At 43.8% G+C, this 17,425-nt stretch overlaps 1 protein-coding gene across 2 annotated transcripts in view; it reads right to left on the bottom strand.

Moving 5' to 3' along the window:
- Positions 1–17,425, bottom strand: part of tbcelb (tubulin folding cofactor E-like b) — a 100,245-nt gene that overhangs the window by 71,428 nt on the left and 11,392 nt on the right. For both annotated transcript variants that reach the window (XM_068054197.1, XM_068054198.1), the window contains exons 2-3: positions 13,205–13,358; positions 11,049–11,188 (exon numbers count right to left, since the gene is read on the bottom strand). In XM_068054197.1, coding sequence (XP_067910298.1) covers positions 11,049–11,188; positions 13,205–13,337 — 273 coding nt within the window. In that variant the 5' untranslated portion in view covers positions 13,338–13,358. The remainder of the gene's footprint in view (positions 1–11,048; positions 11,189–13,204; positions 13,359–17,425) is intronic.

Here is a 17,425-nt window from a genome sequence, read left to right on the forward strand (position 1 = left end):
GAGAGACTTCCAGAGGACTAAGACAGATTAAAGCTCCAATAAGGAAAGGGGGAAGAAATGGACAAGGGACTGTTTATTTCCAGTACAGCTTAAGAGACTGGGAAGAAAAGCGTTGAACAAGTTGAGGCTGGAGATGAACATACGAATTAGGAGGTGTTGGCCACTTGGGTCCTTGAGCCTGCTCCGCCATTCAATAAGATCATGGCTGATCTGATTGTAAACTCGACTCCGCATTCCGCCTACCCCCGATAATCTTTCACTCTCCCTTGCTTATCAAGAATCTATCTACCTCTGCCTTTTGAGGAAGAGAGTTCCAAAGACTCACCATCCTCAAAGAAAAAAATTTCTCATCTCTGTCTTAAATGGGCGGCCTCTTATTTTTAAACAGTGACCCCGTAGTTCTAGATTCCCCCACAAGGGGAAACATCCTTTCCACATCTACCCTGTCAATACCCCTCAGGATCTTATATGTTTCAATCAAATCGTCTCTTACTCTTCTAAATTCCGGCAGATACAAACCTAGCCAGTCCAACCTTCCCTAGTTAGACAACCCGCCCATTCCAGGTATTAGTCTAGTAAACTTTTTCTGAACTGCTTCCAACGTATTTACATCCTTCCTTAAATAAGGAGACCAATACTGTACACCAGATGTGGTCTCATCAATGCCCTGTGTAACTGAAGCATAACCTCCCTACTTTTGTATTCAATTCCTCTTGCAATAAGCAATAACATTCTATTAGTTTTCCTCATTACTTTCGGTACCTGCATACCCAGATCCCTCTGCATCTCAGAGCTCCACAATCTCTCACCATTTAGATAGGCTTTTTTATTCTTCCTGCCAAAATGGACAATTTCACATTTCCCCACATTATAGTCCATTTGCCAGATCTTCGCCCACTCACTTAACCTATCTACATCCTTCGTAGCCTCATGTCCTCTTCACACCTTGCTTTCCTACCTACCTTTCTCTCATCAGCAAATTTAGCTACCATACCTTCGGTCTCTTCCTCAAAGTCAATTATATAAATTTTAAAAAGTTGAGGCACCAGCACTGATCCCTGTGGCACACCACTCATTACATCTTGCCAATCAGAAAATTACCCATTTATGCTTACTCTATTTAATTAGATTAGATTAGAACATTACAGCGCAGTACATGCCCTTCGGCCCTTGATGTTGCGCCGACCTGTGAAACCATCTGACCTACACAATTCCATTTTCATCCATATGTCTATCCAATGACCACTTAAATGCCCTTAAAGTTGGCGAGTCTACTACTGTTGCAGGCAGGGCGTTCCACGCCCCTACTACTCTGAGTAAAGAAACTACCTCTGACATCTGTCCTATATCTATCACCCCTCAACTTAAAGCTATGTCCCCTCGTGTTTGCCATCACCATCCGAGGAAAAAGACTCTCACATCCACCCTATCTAACCCTCTGATTATCTTATATCTATGACTCTATGACTCTATATGTCTCTATTAAGTCACCTCTCCTCCTCCTTCTCTCCAACAAAAACAACCTCAAGTCCCTCAGCCTTTCCTCGTAAGACCTTCCCTCCATACCAGGCAACATCCTAGTAAATCTCCTCTGCACCCTTTCCATAGCTTCCACATCCTTCCTATAATGCGGTGACCAGAACTGCACGCAATATTCCAGGTGCGGTCTCACCAGAGTTTTATACAGCTGCAGCATGACCTCCTGGCTTCGAAACTCGATCCCCCTACTAATAAAAGCTAACACACCATATGCCTTCTTAACAGCATTAACCTGGGTAGCAACTTTCAGGGATTTATGCACCTGGACACCAAGATCTCTCTGCTCATCTACACTACCAAGAATCTTCCCATTAGCCCAGTACTCTGCATTCCTGTTACTCCTTCCAAAGTGAATCACCTCGCACTTTTCCGCATTTAACTCCATTTGCCATCTCTCAGCCCAGCTCTGCAGCCTATCTATGTCCCTCTGTACCCTACAACATCCTTCGGCACTATCCACAACTCCACCGACTTTCGTGTCATCCGCAAATTTACTAACCCACCCTTCTACACCCTCTTCCAGGTCATTTATAAAAATGACAAACAGCAGTGGCCCCAAAACAGATCCTTGCAGTACACCACTAGTAACTAAACTCCAGGATGAACATTTGTCATCAACCACCACCCTCTGCCTACTTTCAGCTAGCCAATTTCTGATCCAAAGCTCTAAATCACCTCCAACCCCATACTTCTGTATTTTCTGCAATAGCCTACCATGGGGAACCTTATCAAACGCCTTACTGAAATCCATATACACCACATCCACTGCTTTACCCTCATCCACCTGTTCGGTCACTTTCTCGAAAAAATCAACAAGGTTTGTGAGGCACGACCTACCCGTCACAAAACCGTGCTGACTATCGCTAATGAACTTATTCTTTTCAAGATGATTATAAATCCTGTCTCTTATAACCTTTTCCAACATTTTACCCACAACCGAAGTAAGGCTCACAGGTCTATAATTACCAGGGCTGTCTCTACTCCCCTTCTTGAACAAGGGGACAACATTTGCTATCCTCCAGTCTTCCGGCACTATTCCTGTCGACAATGACGACATAAAGATCAAGAACAAAGGCTCTGCAATCTCCTCCCTAGCTTCCCAGAGAATCCTAGGATAAATCCCATCTGGCCCAGGGGACTTATCTATTTTCACACTTTCCAAAATTGATAACACCTCCTCCTCGTGAACCTCAATCCCATCTAGCCTAGTAGCCTGAATCTCAGTATTCTCCTCGACAACATTTTCTTTCTCTACTGTAAATACTGACGCAAAATATTCATTTAACACTTCCCCTATCTCCTCCGATTCCACACACAACTTCCCACTACTATCCTTGATTGGCCCTAATCTAACTCTAGTCATTCTTTTATTCTTGATATACCTATAGAAAGCCTTAGGGTTTTCCTTGATCCTATCCGCCAATGACTTCTCGTGGCCTCTCCTTGCTCTTCTTAGCTCTCCCTTTAGATCCTTCCTGGCTAGCTTGTAACTCTCAAGCGCCCTAACTGAGCCTTCACGTCTCATCCTAACATAAGCCTCCTTCTTCCTCTTGACAAGCGCTTCAACTTCTTTAGTAAACCACGGCTCCCTCGCTCGACAACTTCCTCCCTGCCTCACAGGTACATACTTATCAAGGACACGCAGTAGCTGCTCCTTGAATAAGCTCCACATTTCGATTGTTCCCATCCCCTGCAGTTTCCTTCCCCATCCTACGCATCCTAAATCTTGCCTAATCGCATCATAATTTCCTTTCCCCCAGCTATAATTTTTGCCCTGCGGTATATACCTGTCCCTGCCCATCACTAAGGTAAACCTAACCGAATTGTGATCACTATCACCAAAGTGCTCACCTACATCTAAATCTAACACCTGGCCGGGTTCATTACCCAGTACCAAATCCAATGTGGCATCGCCCCTGGTTGGCCTGTCTACATACTGTGTCAGAAAACCCTCCTGCACACACTGGACAAAAACTGACCCATCTAAAGTACTCAAACTATAGTATTTCCAGTCGATATTTGGAAAGTTAAAGTCCCCCATAACAACTACCCTGTTACTCTCGTCCCTGTCGAGAATCATCTTCGCTATCCTTTCCTCTACATCTCTGGAACTATTTGGAGGTCTATAAAAGACTCCCAACAGGGTGACCTCACCTTTCCTGTTTCTAACCTCGGCCCATACTACCTCCGTAGACGAGTCCTCAAACGTCCTTTCTGTCGCTGTAATACTCTCCTTGATTAACAATGCCACACCCACCCCTCTTTTACCATCTTCTCTGTTCTTACTGAAACATCTAAATCCCGGAACCTGCAACATCCATTCCTGCCCCTGCTCTACCCATGTCTCCGAAATGGCCACTACATCAAGATCCCAGGTACCAACCCATGCTGCAAGCTCACCCACCTTATTCCGGATGCTCCTGGCGTTGAAGTAGACACACTTTAAACCAGGTTCTTGCTTGCCAGTGCCCTTTTGCGTCCTTGTAACCTTATCCCTGACCTCACTACTCTCAACATCCTGTACACTGGCACTACATTTTAGGTTCCCATTCCCCTGCTGAATTAGTTTAAACCCCCCCGAAGAGCACTAGCAAATCTCCCCCCCAGGATATTGGTACCCCTCTGGTTCAGGTGAAGACCATCCTGTTTGTAGAGGTCCCACCTACCCCAGAAAGAGCCCCAATTATCCAGGAAACCAAAACCCTCCCTCCTGCACCATCCCTGCAGCCACGTGTTCAACTCCTCTCTCTCCCTACTCCTCGCTTCGCTATCACGTGGCACGGGCAACAACCCAGAGATAACAACTCTGTTTGTTCTCGCTCTAAGCTTCCACCCTAGTTCCCTGAATTTCTGTCTTAAATCCCCATCTCTCTTCCTACCTATGTCGTTGGTGCCTATGTGGACCACGACTTGGGGCTGCTCCCCCTCCCCCTTAAGGATCCCAAAAACACGATCCGAGACATCACGAACCCTGGCACCTGGGAGGCAACATACCAACCGTGAGTCTCGCTCGTTTCCACAGAACCTCCTATCTGTTCCCCTAACTATGGAGTCCCCAATGACTAATGCTCTGTTCCTCTTCCCCCTTCCCTTCTGAGCAACAGGGACAGACTCTGTGCCAGAGACCTGTACCCCATTGCTTACCCCTGGTAAGTCGTCCCCCGCAACAGTATCCAAAACGGTATACCTGCTGTTGAGGGAAACGGCCACAGGGGATCCCTGCACTGCCTGCTGGTTCCCTCTCCTTCCCCTGACGGTAACCCATCATCCTACTTCTTTTACCTGAGGTGTGACTACCTCCCCATAACTCCTCTCAATAACCCCCTCTGCCTCCCGAATGATCCGAAGTTCATCCAGCTCCCTAACGCGGTTCTCGAGGAGCTGGAGTTGGGTGCACTTCCCGCAGGTGCAGTCAGCAGGGACACTCTTGGCGACCCTTACCTCCCACATTCTGCAGGAGGAACATACAACTGCCTTAACTTCCATTCCCTCTATTCTAAATTCCCAACAAATCTACTGAAAAACCAAAAAAAAAAGTCAAAACTTGTTAGGTTAGCAATCCAACGGACAGAACTTCTTAAATAAAAAGCTTACCTTATCAACACAACAGAGTCCTTTTTTTTGGTTAAAGGTGGAGGGTGGGTGGGAGACACGACACGTGTAGTGTCTCGGGTACAGCCACCACCCAAATATATAGTTTTTACTTACCCAGCAGTCCCTGGTCCTCCGAAAACAAAAGGGAATTAACTTTTAAACTTCCACTGAAATTGACTTCCCAGCTGTAAGCTCGCTTTCGCACCTTCGCTACTGTCAAGCTGCAGTCACCAAAACTAAAAGTACTCTGTTTCTTGATAGCTAGCCAATCTTCTATCCATGCTAATACGTTACCCTCTACACCATGAACTTTTATTTTCTGCAATAACCTTTGATGTTGTACCTTATCAAATGCCTTCTGAAAATCTAAGTACAGTACATGCATCAGTTCCCCTTTACCCACAGCACATGTTACTTCTTCAAAGAACTCCAATAAATTGGTGAAACATAATTTATCTTTCACAAAACCATGTTGACTGTCTCATTACCTTGAATTTTTCTAAGTGCCCTGCTATAATGTCTTTAATAATAGCTAACATTTTCTCCAAGACAGATGTTAAGCTAACTAGCCTCCAATTTCCTGCTTTCTGTCTCTCTCCCATTTTGAATAAAGGAGTTACATTTGCTATTTTACAATCCAATGGAACATTCCCTGAATCTAGGGAATTTTGGAAAATTAAAACCAACACATCAACCATCTCACTAGCCACTTCTTTCAGGACCCTAGGATGAAGTCCATCAGGACCCAGGGACTTGTCAGCCCACAGCTCCAACATTTACTCAGTACCACTTCCACGGTGATTGAAATTTTCTTGAGTTCCTCCCTCCCTTCCATTTCCTTATTTACAGCTATTTCTGGGATGTTACTTGCATCCTCAATAGTGAAGACTGATGCAAAATACCTGTTCAATTCATCTGCCATCTCATTTTCCCTCATTAATTCCCCAGATCGCTTTCTATAGGACCAACGCTCAGTCATTTTTTTTTTTAAATATTCTGTCCAGTCTTCTGACCTGCCACCTATCTTTGCACAATTATATGCTTTTTATTTAACTTTCTTTAAGTTTGATACCATCTTTAACTTCTTTAGTTAACACAGATGGTGGGTCCCCCCCTTGGAATTTTTTTTTCTCATTGAGATGCATCTATTCTGTGTATTCTGAAATATCCCCTTAAATGTTGCCACTGCATCTCTAGTGACCTATCCCTTAACCTAATTTGCCAGTTCACTTTAGCTAACTTTGCTTTCATGTTTAGTTTAGATTTAGTTTAGAGATACAGCGCTGAAACAGGCCCTTCGGCCCACCGAGTCTGTGCCGACCATCAACCACCCATTTAAACTAATCCTACACTAATTCCATATTCCTACCACATCCCCACCTGTCCCTATATTTCCCTACCACCTACCTATACTAGGGGCAATTTATAAAGACCAATTTACCTATCAACCTGCAAGTCTTTGGCATGTGGGAGGAAACCCACGCAGACACAGGGAGAACTTGCAAACTCGTAATTGCCCTTGTTCAAGTTTAAAATACCAGTCCTGGACCCATTTTTCTCTCCCTCAAACTGAATGTAAAATTCAATCATATTATGATCACTGCTACCTAGGGGCACCTTCACCATGAGGTCATCAATTATTCCTAACTTGTTGCACAACACCAGGTCTGGTAGGCTCCAGAACATGCTGTTCTAAGAAACTATGAACTCATCTAGGCTACCTTTGCCCAGCTGATTCTTCCAGTCTATTCTTTTGTTCTTTGGCCTCCTTGTCTCAAGAGACAATGGGTAAGTGCCTAGAGGCAGTCAGTGGTTTGGGAGCTGCACCTGGAGTGGCTATAAAGGCCAATTCTAGAGTGATCACTGGCAACTGACTCCCACGACTTGCGGTCAATGTCACAGGAATTCATGTCGCGTTTGCAGACGCCTTTAAAGCGGAGACATGATCGGCCGGTGGGTCTGATGCCAGTGACGAGCTCGCTGTACAATGCGTCCTTGGGGATCCTGCCATCTTTTATGCGGCTCACATGGCCAAGCCATCTCAGTAGGGTGTATATACTGGGGATGTTGGCTGCCTCGAGGACTTCTGCGTTGGAGATACGGGTCCTGCCACCTGATGCCAAGGATTCGTCGGAGGCAGCGAAGATGGAATGAGTTGAGACGTCGCTCTTGGCTAACATACACTGTCCAGGTCTCGCTGCCGTAGAGCAAGGTACTGAGGACACAGGCTCGAAACACTCGGACTTTTGTGTTCCATGTCAATGCGCTATTTTCCCACACCCTCTTGGCCAGTCTGGACATAGCAGCGGACGCCTCTCCCATGCGTTTGTTGATTTCTGCATCGAGAGACATGTTATTGGTGATAGTTGAGCCTAGGTAGGTGAACTCTTGAACCACTTCCAGAGCGTGGTCGCAGATATTGATGGATGGAGCATTTCTGACGTCCTGTCCCATGATGGTTGTTTTCTTGAGGCTGATGTTTAGGCCAAATTCGTTGCAGGCAGCTGCGATCCTGTCGTTGAGTTTCTGCAGACACTCTTCTGTGTGAGATGTTAATGCAGCATCGTCAGCAAAGATGAGTTCCCTGATGAGGACTTTCTGTACTTCGGTCTTCGCTCAAAGACGGGCAAGGTTGAACAACCTGCCATCTGATCTTGTGTGGAGGAAAATTCCTTCTTCTGAAGACTTGAACGCAAGTGAGAGCAGCAGTGAGAAGATTCCAAACAGTGTCGGTGCCAGAACACAGCCCTGTTTCACGCCACTCAGGATAGGAAAGGGGCCTGATGAGGCACCGCTATGCTGAATTGTGCCTTTCATATTGTCATGGAATGAGGTGATGATACTTAGTAGCTTTGGCGGACATCCGATCTTTGCTAGTAGTCTGAAGAGACTACGTCTGCTGACTAGGTCAAAGGCTTTGGTGAGATCTATGAAAGCAACGTGGAGGGGCATCTGTTGTTCGCATCTGTTGAACTCATCTAGGGTACTTTTGCCCATCTGATTCTTCCAGTCTATATGTAAATTAAAATCCCCCATGATTATCGCCATACCTTTCTGACAAGCTCCCATTATTTCATCCTTTGTGCTCTGCCCTACCGTGAAGACTTTTAGCTTATGCACAAGCTTCTTGATGCTTCAGTGAAACTTGCACCATAAGCAGTTCAGTCACACAGACCTGCTAGGTCCCTGGCTCAATTTCTGGTCTGCGCTGAGTCAGCTGGTCTGACATGAGATGCTGATAGGGTTGCTATAATTGGCCTCAGCACCTGAATTTGAAGAGAAAATCTCAAAACTTCTGCTTCTGATCATATCCAGCAATCCCTGCTGGAAGGATGTATTTGTGCAAACATTATGTGAAGACAGAATTGAGCTTAGTTGTGATGCCACTGTGCAGTCAAATAGCTGGCCATCGATATTTATAAAATAAATAGGAGGATAGACCATACGGCCCCTCGGGCCCGCTCCGCCATTCAATAGGATCATGGCTAATCCTTGGCCTCAACTCCACTTTCCCGCCCACTCCCCATATCCCTTGATTCCCTGAGACCAAAAATCCATCAATCTCAGCCTTACATATATTCAATGATGGAGCTTCCACAAGCTTCTGGGAAAGAGAATTCCAAAGAGTCACAACCCTTAGTGAAACATTTTCTCATCTCAGATCTAAATGAAAGGCCCCTTATCCCAAGGCTGTGCCCCTGTGTTCTAGATTCCCCAGGCAAGGGAAACAACTTCTAAGTCTACCCTGTCAAGCCCCTTCAGAATAGTGTATGTTTCAATGAGATTATATTTCTGAGTTTTTATCACAATAATGGAGCACAAGAAATAGGAGCAGGAGTAGACCATATGGCCCATCGAGCCTGCTCCGGCATTCAATACAATCATGGCAGAGCTTAGGTTTCAACTCCACTTTCCTGCCTGCTCGCCATATCCCTTAATACTCAGACACCAGAAAATCTGTCTATCCCAGCCTTAAATGTATTCAATGAGGGAGCAAACACAACCCTCTGGGGAAGAAAATTCCAAAGATTCACAAACCTTTGAGTGAAGTAATTTCTCATCACAGTCCTAAATGATTATCCCCTTTATCCCGAGACTGTGCGCCCGTGTTTTAGATTCCTCAACCAGCAGAAACAATTTCTCAGAGATCACCTCTCATTCTTCTAAATTCCAGAAAGTATATGCCCAATTTACTCAGCCCATCATAGGACAACCCCCGCATCCCAGGAACCAATAGTGAACCTTGGCTGTATCCACCTCCAATGCAAATATATCCTTTCATAAATATGGAGACCAAAACCGCACAGTATGGTCTCCCCAAAGCCCTATACAACTGTAGCAAGACTTTATTATTCTTGTACTCCAATCCTCTTACAATAAAGGTCAACATGCCGTTTGCCTTTCTAATTGCTTGCTGTTCCTGCACACTAACTTTGTGTTCCTTGTACAAGTACACCCAAGTCCTCCTGAACATCAACATTTACAAGTTTCAAGCCTTTTAAAAAATATTCTGCTTTCTATCCTTATACTCCATCTGCCACCTTTTTACCCACTCAGCCTGTCTAAATCTCACTGCAGCCTGTGTCCTCTTCACAGTATGCATTCCCACCTAGCTTTGCATCAGCAAATTTGAATAGATTAATCTCGGCCTCCTCGTCTAAGTCATTAGTATAGAGTATAAGTAGCTGAGGCACTAGCACTAATACTTGTGGCACTCCACTAGTTACAGCCTGCCAACTTGAAAATGCCCCGTTGATCCCTACTGTTTGCTTCCTGCCCATTAACCAATTTTCTATCATCCTAATAAATTACTCCCAACTCCACAAACCCTCATCTTGTGAATTAACTTTTTGTGTGGCTCCTTATCAAATGCCTTTTGGAAATCGAAGTATACTACATGTACTGGTTCCCCTTTATCTACACTATTAGTTAACATCCTCAAAAAACTAAAAATTAGCCAAACGCTATTTTCTTTTCGTAAAACTATGTTGATTTTGTCTGATCATACTATGATTTAAGTGCATTAAGACTTCCTTAAAAATAGATTCCAGCGTTTTCCCGACAACTGATGTCAGGCTAACTGGCCTGTAGTTCTGTTTTCTCTCTCTCTCCCTCCTTTCTGAAGAGTGGTGTTACATTTGCTAACTTCCAATCCATTGGGACCATTGTAGAATCTAGGGAATTTTAGAAAATAGATAGTGAATGCACTATCTCCGCAGCTACCTCTTTTAGAACCCTAGGATGTAGGCCACCAGGTCCTGGGGATTTGTCAGATTTTAGTCCCTTAAATTTCTCCAATACTTTTTCTCTGCTGATATTAATTACCTTAAATTCCTCACTCTTATTAGTCCCTTGCTTACCCTCTATTTATGGTACATAATTTGTGTCTTCAACAGTGAACTACTGGGACAAGGCACCAGATGAACACAGTTCTGAAGGAGGATTTGCCTATTAGATTTCTAACGTTTGCCAGTTCTGATGAAAGGTCACAGACCTGAAACATCAACTCAGTTTCTCGCCCTACAGATGCTGCCAGACCTGTGTATTTCCAGCACTTTGTTTTTACTTCTGCACTTAAAAGGTTAGCTTGCCACTTTTCTCCACAAATGCTAACTGATTTGCTGAGTTTCCAGCATTTTCTGTTTTGTATGACAGCTACTGCCTTGGAAATACATGCCATCAAGGAGCCATTGCCTGTAGGAAAGGGGGTGAAACTGGGAAAACCAAAGGAAAAAACAGAGATACAGAGTAAATAAAACAGGGAAAGGTAAAGATGATTAATCTCGGGACTAAAGTTTTTAAATGCACTGGTATCTTTTCAGTGAAATAGTTCATGAATGACACAGGAACACTTAGACATGGTGCGTCGGACCTACCATCTGTGTTTAGTAATTCTTGGTTCATAACCTATTTACCTCGTACCAGTCTTGTAGATGGTTATCAGACAGGTCGAGTTCAGAGACATGAGAGCAGAAGGCATCAATATCACTTTCCCTTCCAGCAGTGGTAATTCCACAACCATCCAGCACAAGGATAGTTGGGAGATTCAGACGTGCTAAAGGAAATTAAACAAAAATTCAGATTAATTTTGAGCAAATGCAAATGTGTGGGAAAGCAGAGAATGGGAAAGTCAAGCAACTTGAAGGTTTTACGTATCTTTAAATATTACCAGAAGCTGCCTGCAAAAGAATCACTTGTAATAAGCTCGAAATGACAACAATGCTAGCAACCTAAGTATACAAGAGATGTGTAGATATCAGCATATGGGAAGATGCATTTGTATATATTTCAGTTAGCCTATACTTCAGTGTCAACTCATTCTGTAGGCACAGTATATAGAAATGTTGAACTTGCTATGAATGCCACAACAAAACAGCTCCTATGCGAGATAGTAATAGGCATTTTGATTATACAAAGACTAATATCTCTGGTATATCAAATGCACAGTAGCTGTATGTATGGGAGCTCTCCTGGTTATTCCATATATATGCTAGAATTACCACGAATACTAGAATTTGACATTCAAGATTGTGGCAGATTTATTGCCACTACATCAGTGGCAACTTTTATGAACATTATTAATTGCTTGCATGTGGGAGGGCTCTAGCGAACACTGAACTGTTGCGCAACATCATGGAGAGTGGGGAAATCAGTGCTAAGATTGTCAAAAAAGTTGCCTATGCCCCTTACATGAGGGCCTGGATTAAGTAATTGGCAATGAGTAAGCCCGGCATACTTGAGACTTGTATATCTAAAGTATCAAGGTGCCCATCATACTGTATAGGCCATTACACGTAATGCAGGCTGTCATTGTATTGTGGATGAGAAAATTCTGATGCGTGGTATACCAGTTGCTTCAAGTACATTACCTGGAGGCTGGGGGTGAGACCATTCCCCCATATCTAGGGTTTGATGTCCATAATACTGGGATACAAGCAATTGTGAATCGAAGTTCCGAACTTCCAACTGGTGAAACTGGCAATTAGTGAGACTGTGCATGAAGATGGCAGCAATGTACTCATATTTTATAGTGAGTTGTGCTGTTTGTAATGCCGTGCCCGAGGTGACCCTGAAACTGCTGCTAGTGTGTGCATGCATGTACATGCTGCTTTCTATCAAACTGCACCTAAGCATTCTTGACTTAGGTAAAATGACATTCAAACTGGTATGTTCCCAAAGGGAGAAGGGGTGAATACTGGGCAAACAAACAATCTCTGCTGGTATAGATTTCTGCAAAAGTTGGTTCAGGATTCAACCACAGTGTTTTTCTATTCTTTCATGGGACGTGGGTGACGCTGGCAGGTCATCCCTAATTGCCCTTGAACTGCATGACTTGCTAGGCCATTTCGGAGGGCAGTTAAGAGCCAACCACGTTACTGTCGATCTGGAGTCACATGTAGGCCAGACCATGTAAGGACAGCAGATTTCCTTCCCTAAAGGACATTAGTGAACCAGATGGGTTTTTACGACAATTGATAGTTTCATGGCACTATTACTGAGACTAGGTGGTATTTAGATGAGCACGTGAAACGCCATAGCATACAAGGCTACGGGCCAAGTGCTGGAAAATGGGATTAGAATAGTTAAGTGCTCGATGGCCGGCACGGACACGATGGGCTGAAGGGCCTGTTTCTGTGCTGTATAACTGACTCTAGGTTTCAATTCCAGATTTTTATTCATTCATTTATTAATTGAATTTAAATTCCACCAGCTGCCATGGTGAGATTTGAACCCATGTTCCTGGAGCATTAGCCTGGGCCTCTGGATTACTAGTCTAGTGTCATTACTACACCAATGTCTCCTAATGCGATGTGCTCCTGCCTGTCATAAAAAATGATTTAAATAGTGCAACTGGTGTTCTGAAGACTTTGGGGCCCTGATGCATTTCAACATGATTAAACAATTGAAAAATCTGGGATGGATTATAAAAAAAAAAAGAGAAATCTCATGGGGGTTTTCCTATCCCACCTCCATTTCTTTTAGTTTCTGGATCCCAGTAGTAGCAAATTGGTCACACCCAGCAGGAAAGTGAGTGAGGTGTGTTTCAAAGCAAGTATAAAGTCTCCCTCACCTTTCAACGGTGAACCCTGTGGCTCTGCAGAGATGTGGATGCCAATACCCATTCCTCGTCGGTATGGGAAGTTTTCTGGGCTGTACTTCTCACAAATAACCTCAACAAAACTACGTCCACGGGTGTGACTCATCTTCCAAATGGAGACAGCAATCTGCAGATTGTAGGGACACAAGAAACTTTTAAAGATACTTCTGTCCAAACTGGCTAATGGAACAGAAGCACAACTTTAAAAAGGGACCAAATTACCAATTTAGTATTTAAAATGCTACATATTGATCCATCATGTGTGTGTCTGGGTGTAAGTACCATCCATCATATACAAATGATAGAACAGATTGCATGATTTCTATGTACACAAGATGCTTTTCTAGAACAGTATGTTGAGGAATCAACTAGAGAACGGGCTATTTTAGATCTGGTATTGTGCAATGAGAAAGAGCTAGCTAATAAACTTGTTGCAAAGGAACCTCTAGGGAAAAGTGACCATATAATAAAATTTTACATTTAAATTTAAAAGTGATGCAGCTCAATCTGAAACTAGGGTCTTAAATCTAAGCAAAGGAAGCTACGAAGGTATGAGGGGCAAGTTGGCTGTGGTAGATTGGAAAACTACATTAAAAGGTTTGATAGTAGACAGGCAATGGCTAGCATTTAAAGAATTAATACATGGTTTACAACTAAGTTGCATTCTTTTGAGACACACAAACTCAACAGGAAAGGTGATCCAACCATGGCTAACAAGAGAAGTTAAAGAATGTATTAGGTATGCCCTGTACACAAAAAGCAGGACAATTCCAACCAGCCCAATTACCACCCTAGTCTCCTTTCCATCATCAGTAAAGTGATGGAAGGTATCAAGTGGCACTTGCTTAGCAATAACCTGCACAGTGATGCTCAGTTTGGGTTCTCAGGGCCACGCAGCTCCTAACCTCATTACAGCCTTGAATCAAACGTGGACAAAAGAACTGAACTCAAGAAGTAAGGTGAGAGTGACTGTCCTGGACATTAGAGCAGAAGCTGACCGAGTATAGCATCAAGGAGCCCTAGAAAATATGCAGTTAATGGGAATCAGCGGGAAAACTCGCCACTGGTTGGAGTTATACCTAACACAAAAGGAAGATGGTTGTGGTTCTTGGAGTTCAATCATCTCAGCCCCAGGGTAGTGTCCTAGGCCCAACCATCTTCAGCTGCTTCATTCATGACCTTCCCTCCATCATAAGGCCAGAAGTGGGGATGTTTGCTGACGATTGGTCATTGTTCAGCATCATTCACGACTCCTCAGATACTGAAGTAGTCTGCACAGAAATGCAGCAAGACCTGGACAGTATCCAGGCTTGGGCTGATAAGTGGCAAGTAACATTTGCGCCACACAAATGCTGGGCAATGACCATCTCAAAAGAGAGAGAATGTATCCATCTCCCCATGACATTCAATGGCATTAGGATCGCTGTATCTCCCACTATCAACATCCTGGGGGTTACCATTGACCAGATACAGAAATGGCTTAGCCAAATAAATACCGTGACAACAAGAGGAGGTCAGAGGCGAGTAACTCACATCCTGAATCCCCAGAGCCCATCCACCATCTATAAGGCACAAGTAAGGAATATGATGGATTAATCTCCACTTGCCTGGATAGTTGTAGCGCCAACAACACTCAAGAAGCTCGACACCATCCAGGACAAAGCAGCCCGCTTGATTGTTCGTGGATAGGGTGCCATTCACTCCCTCCACCACCGACACACAGTGGCAGCACTGTGTACTATCTACAAGGTGCAATGCAGCAAAGCACCAAGGATCCTGAGACAGCACCTTCCAAACCCCTGACCGTTACCACTTAGAAGGACAAGGGCAGCAGATGCAAGGGAACACCACCACCTGCAAGTTCCCCTCCAAGCCCCACACCATCCTGACTTGGAACTATGTCGCCATTCCTTCAATGTCACTGGGTCAAAATCCTGGAATTCCCTTCCTAACAGCACTTTTGGTGTACCTACACCCCAAGGACTGCAGCGGTTCAAGAAGGCAGCTCACCACCACCTTCTCAAGGGCAATTAGGGATGGGCAATAAATGCTGTCCTAGCCAGCAATGCCCATATCCATGAATGAATAAAAAAGATCAAAGAGGCTTGTAAAGTTACCAAAATAGTAAGCCTGAGGATTGAAAACATTTCAGAATTCAGCAAAGGAGAACATGAAAAGCAAACTAGCGAGAAACATAAAAACAGACTGCAAAAGCTTCTACAGGTATGCAAAAAGGAAAAGATTAGCATATGTACTTACGAATTAGGAGCAGGAGTAGGCCATTCTGCCCCTCGAGCCTGCTCCACCATTCAAGATGATCATGGCTGATCGGATTGTAACCTCAACTCCACATCCCCACTTACTCCCTGATAACCTTTCACCCCCTTGCTTATCAAGAATCTATCTACCTCTGCCTTAAAAATATTCAAACACACTGCTTCAACTGCCTTTTAAGGAAGAAAGTTCTAAAGACTCACACCCTTTGAGAGAAATAATTTCTCCACATCTCGGTCTTAAATGGGCGACCCCTTATTTTTAAACAGTGACAGCAAAGACAAATGTCGGCCCATTACAGGCAGAGACAGGGGAATTTATAATGGGGAATAAGGAAATGGTAGAGAAACTAAACAAATACTTTATGTCTGTCTTCACAGAGGAAGATACAAAAAACGTCCCAGAAATACTAAAGAACCAAGGAACAAGCAAGAATGAGGAAAGAAATTAGTCTTCGTAAAAAAGTAGTACTGGAGAAATTAATGGGACTGAAAGTTGATAAATCCCCCAGAACTGATGATCGACATCCCAGAATGTTGAGAGAGGTGGCTGTAGAGATAGTGGATGCATTGATCATCTTCCAAAATTCTATAGACTCTGGAATCGTTCCTGCAGATTGTAATGTGGCAAATGTAACCCCACTATTTAACAAAGGAGGGAGAGAGAAAAAGGGGAACTATAGACCTGTTAGCCTATCAGTAGTAGGGAAAATGCTACAATCTATTATAAAGAATGCTATAACTAGACACTTAGAAAATGGTAGGATTGGGCAGAGTCAACATGGATTTATGAAAGGGAAATCATGTTTGAGAAAGCTATTGGAGCTTCTTGAGGATGTAACTAACAGAATAGATAAGGGGGAACCAGTGGATGTGGTGTATTTGGATTTTCAGAAGGCTTTCGATAAGGTCCCACACAGGCTCGTAAGCAAAATGAGAACACATGGGATTGGGGGTAATATACAGGCATGGACTGAGAATTGCTTAACAGACAGAAAACAGGGAGTAGGAATAAACTGGTCATTCTTAGGTTGGCAGGCTGTACTAGTGGGGTACCGCAAAGATCAATACTTGGGCCCCAGCTATTCACAATCTACATCAATGATTTGGATGAGGGGACCAAATGTAATATTTTCAAGTTTGATGACACAAAACTAGGTGGGAATGCAAGTTGTGGGGAGGATGCAAAGAGGCTTCATGGGGATTTAGACAAGCTAAGTGAATGGGCAAGAATATGGCAGATGGAATATAATGTGGAAAAATGTGAAGTTATCTACCTTTGGTAGGAAAAACAGAAATGCAGAGTATTTCTTAAATGGTGAGAGATTGGGAAGTGTTGATGTCTAAAGGAACCCGGGTGTCCTTGTTCATAAGTCACTCAAAGTTAACATGCAGGTGCAGCAAGCAATTAGGAAGGCAAATGGTATGTGGCCTTTATTACAAAAGGATGAGAGTACAGGAGCAAAGCAGTCTTGCTGCAATTGTATAGAACTCAGGAGAGACCATAGCTGGGGTATTGTGTAGTTTTGGTTTCCTTACCTAAGGAAGGATATACTTCCCAAAGAGGGAGTGCAACGAAGGCTCAGCAGATTGATTCCTGGGATGGTGGAATTGTCCTATGAGGAGAGATTGAAGAGACTGGGCCTACATTCTCTAGAGTTTAATGAGAGGTGATCTCATCGAAGCATACAGAATTCTTACAGGGATCAACAAGATTGATACAAGAAGGATGTTTCCCCTGGCTGGGCAGGGTGGGGGTTTTAGGGGTGGGGGGTTCTAAAACCAGGGAACACAGTCTCAGAATAAGAGGTATGCCATTTAAGACTGAGATGAGGAGGAATTTCTTCACTCAGAGGGTGGTGAATCTATGGAATTCTCTACCCCAGAGGACTGTGGAGGCTCAGTCATTGAGTATGTTAAA

The sequence above is a fragment of the Heterodontus francisci genome, chromosome 22 (assembly GCF_036365525.1).
Source record: "Heterodontus francisci isolate sHetFra1 chromosome 22, sHetFra1.hap1, whole genome shotgun sequence".
Lineage (NCBI taxonomy): Eukaryota > Metazoa > Chordata > Chondrichthyes > Heterodontiformes > Heterodontidae > Heterodontus > Heterodontus francisci.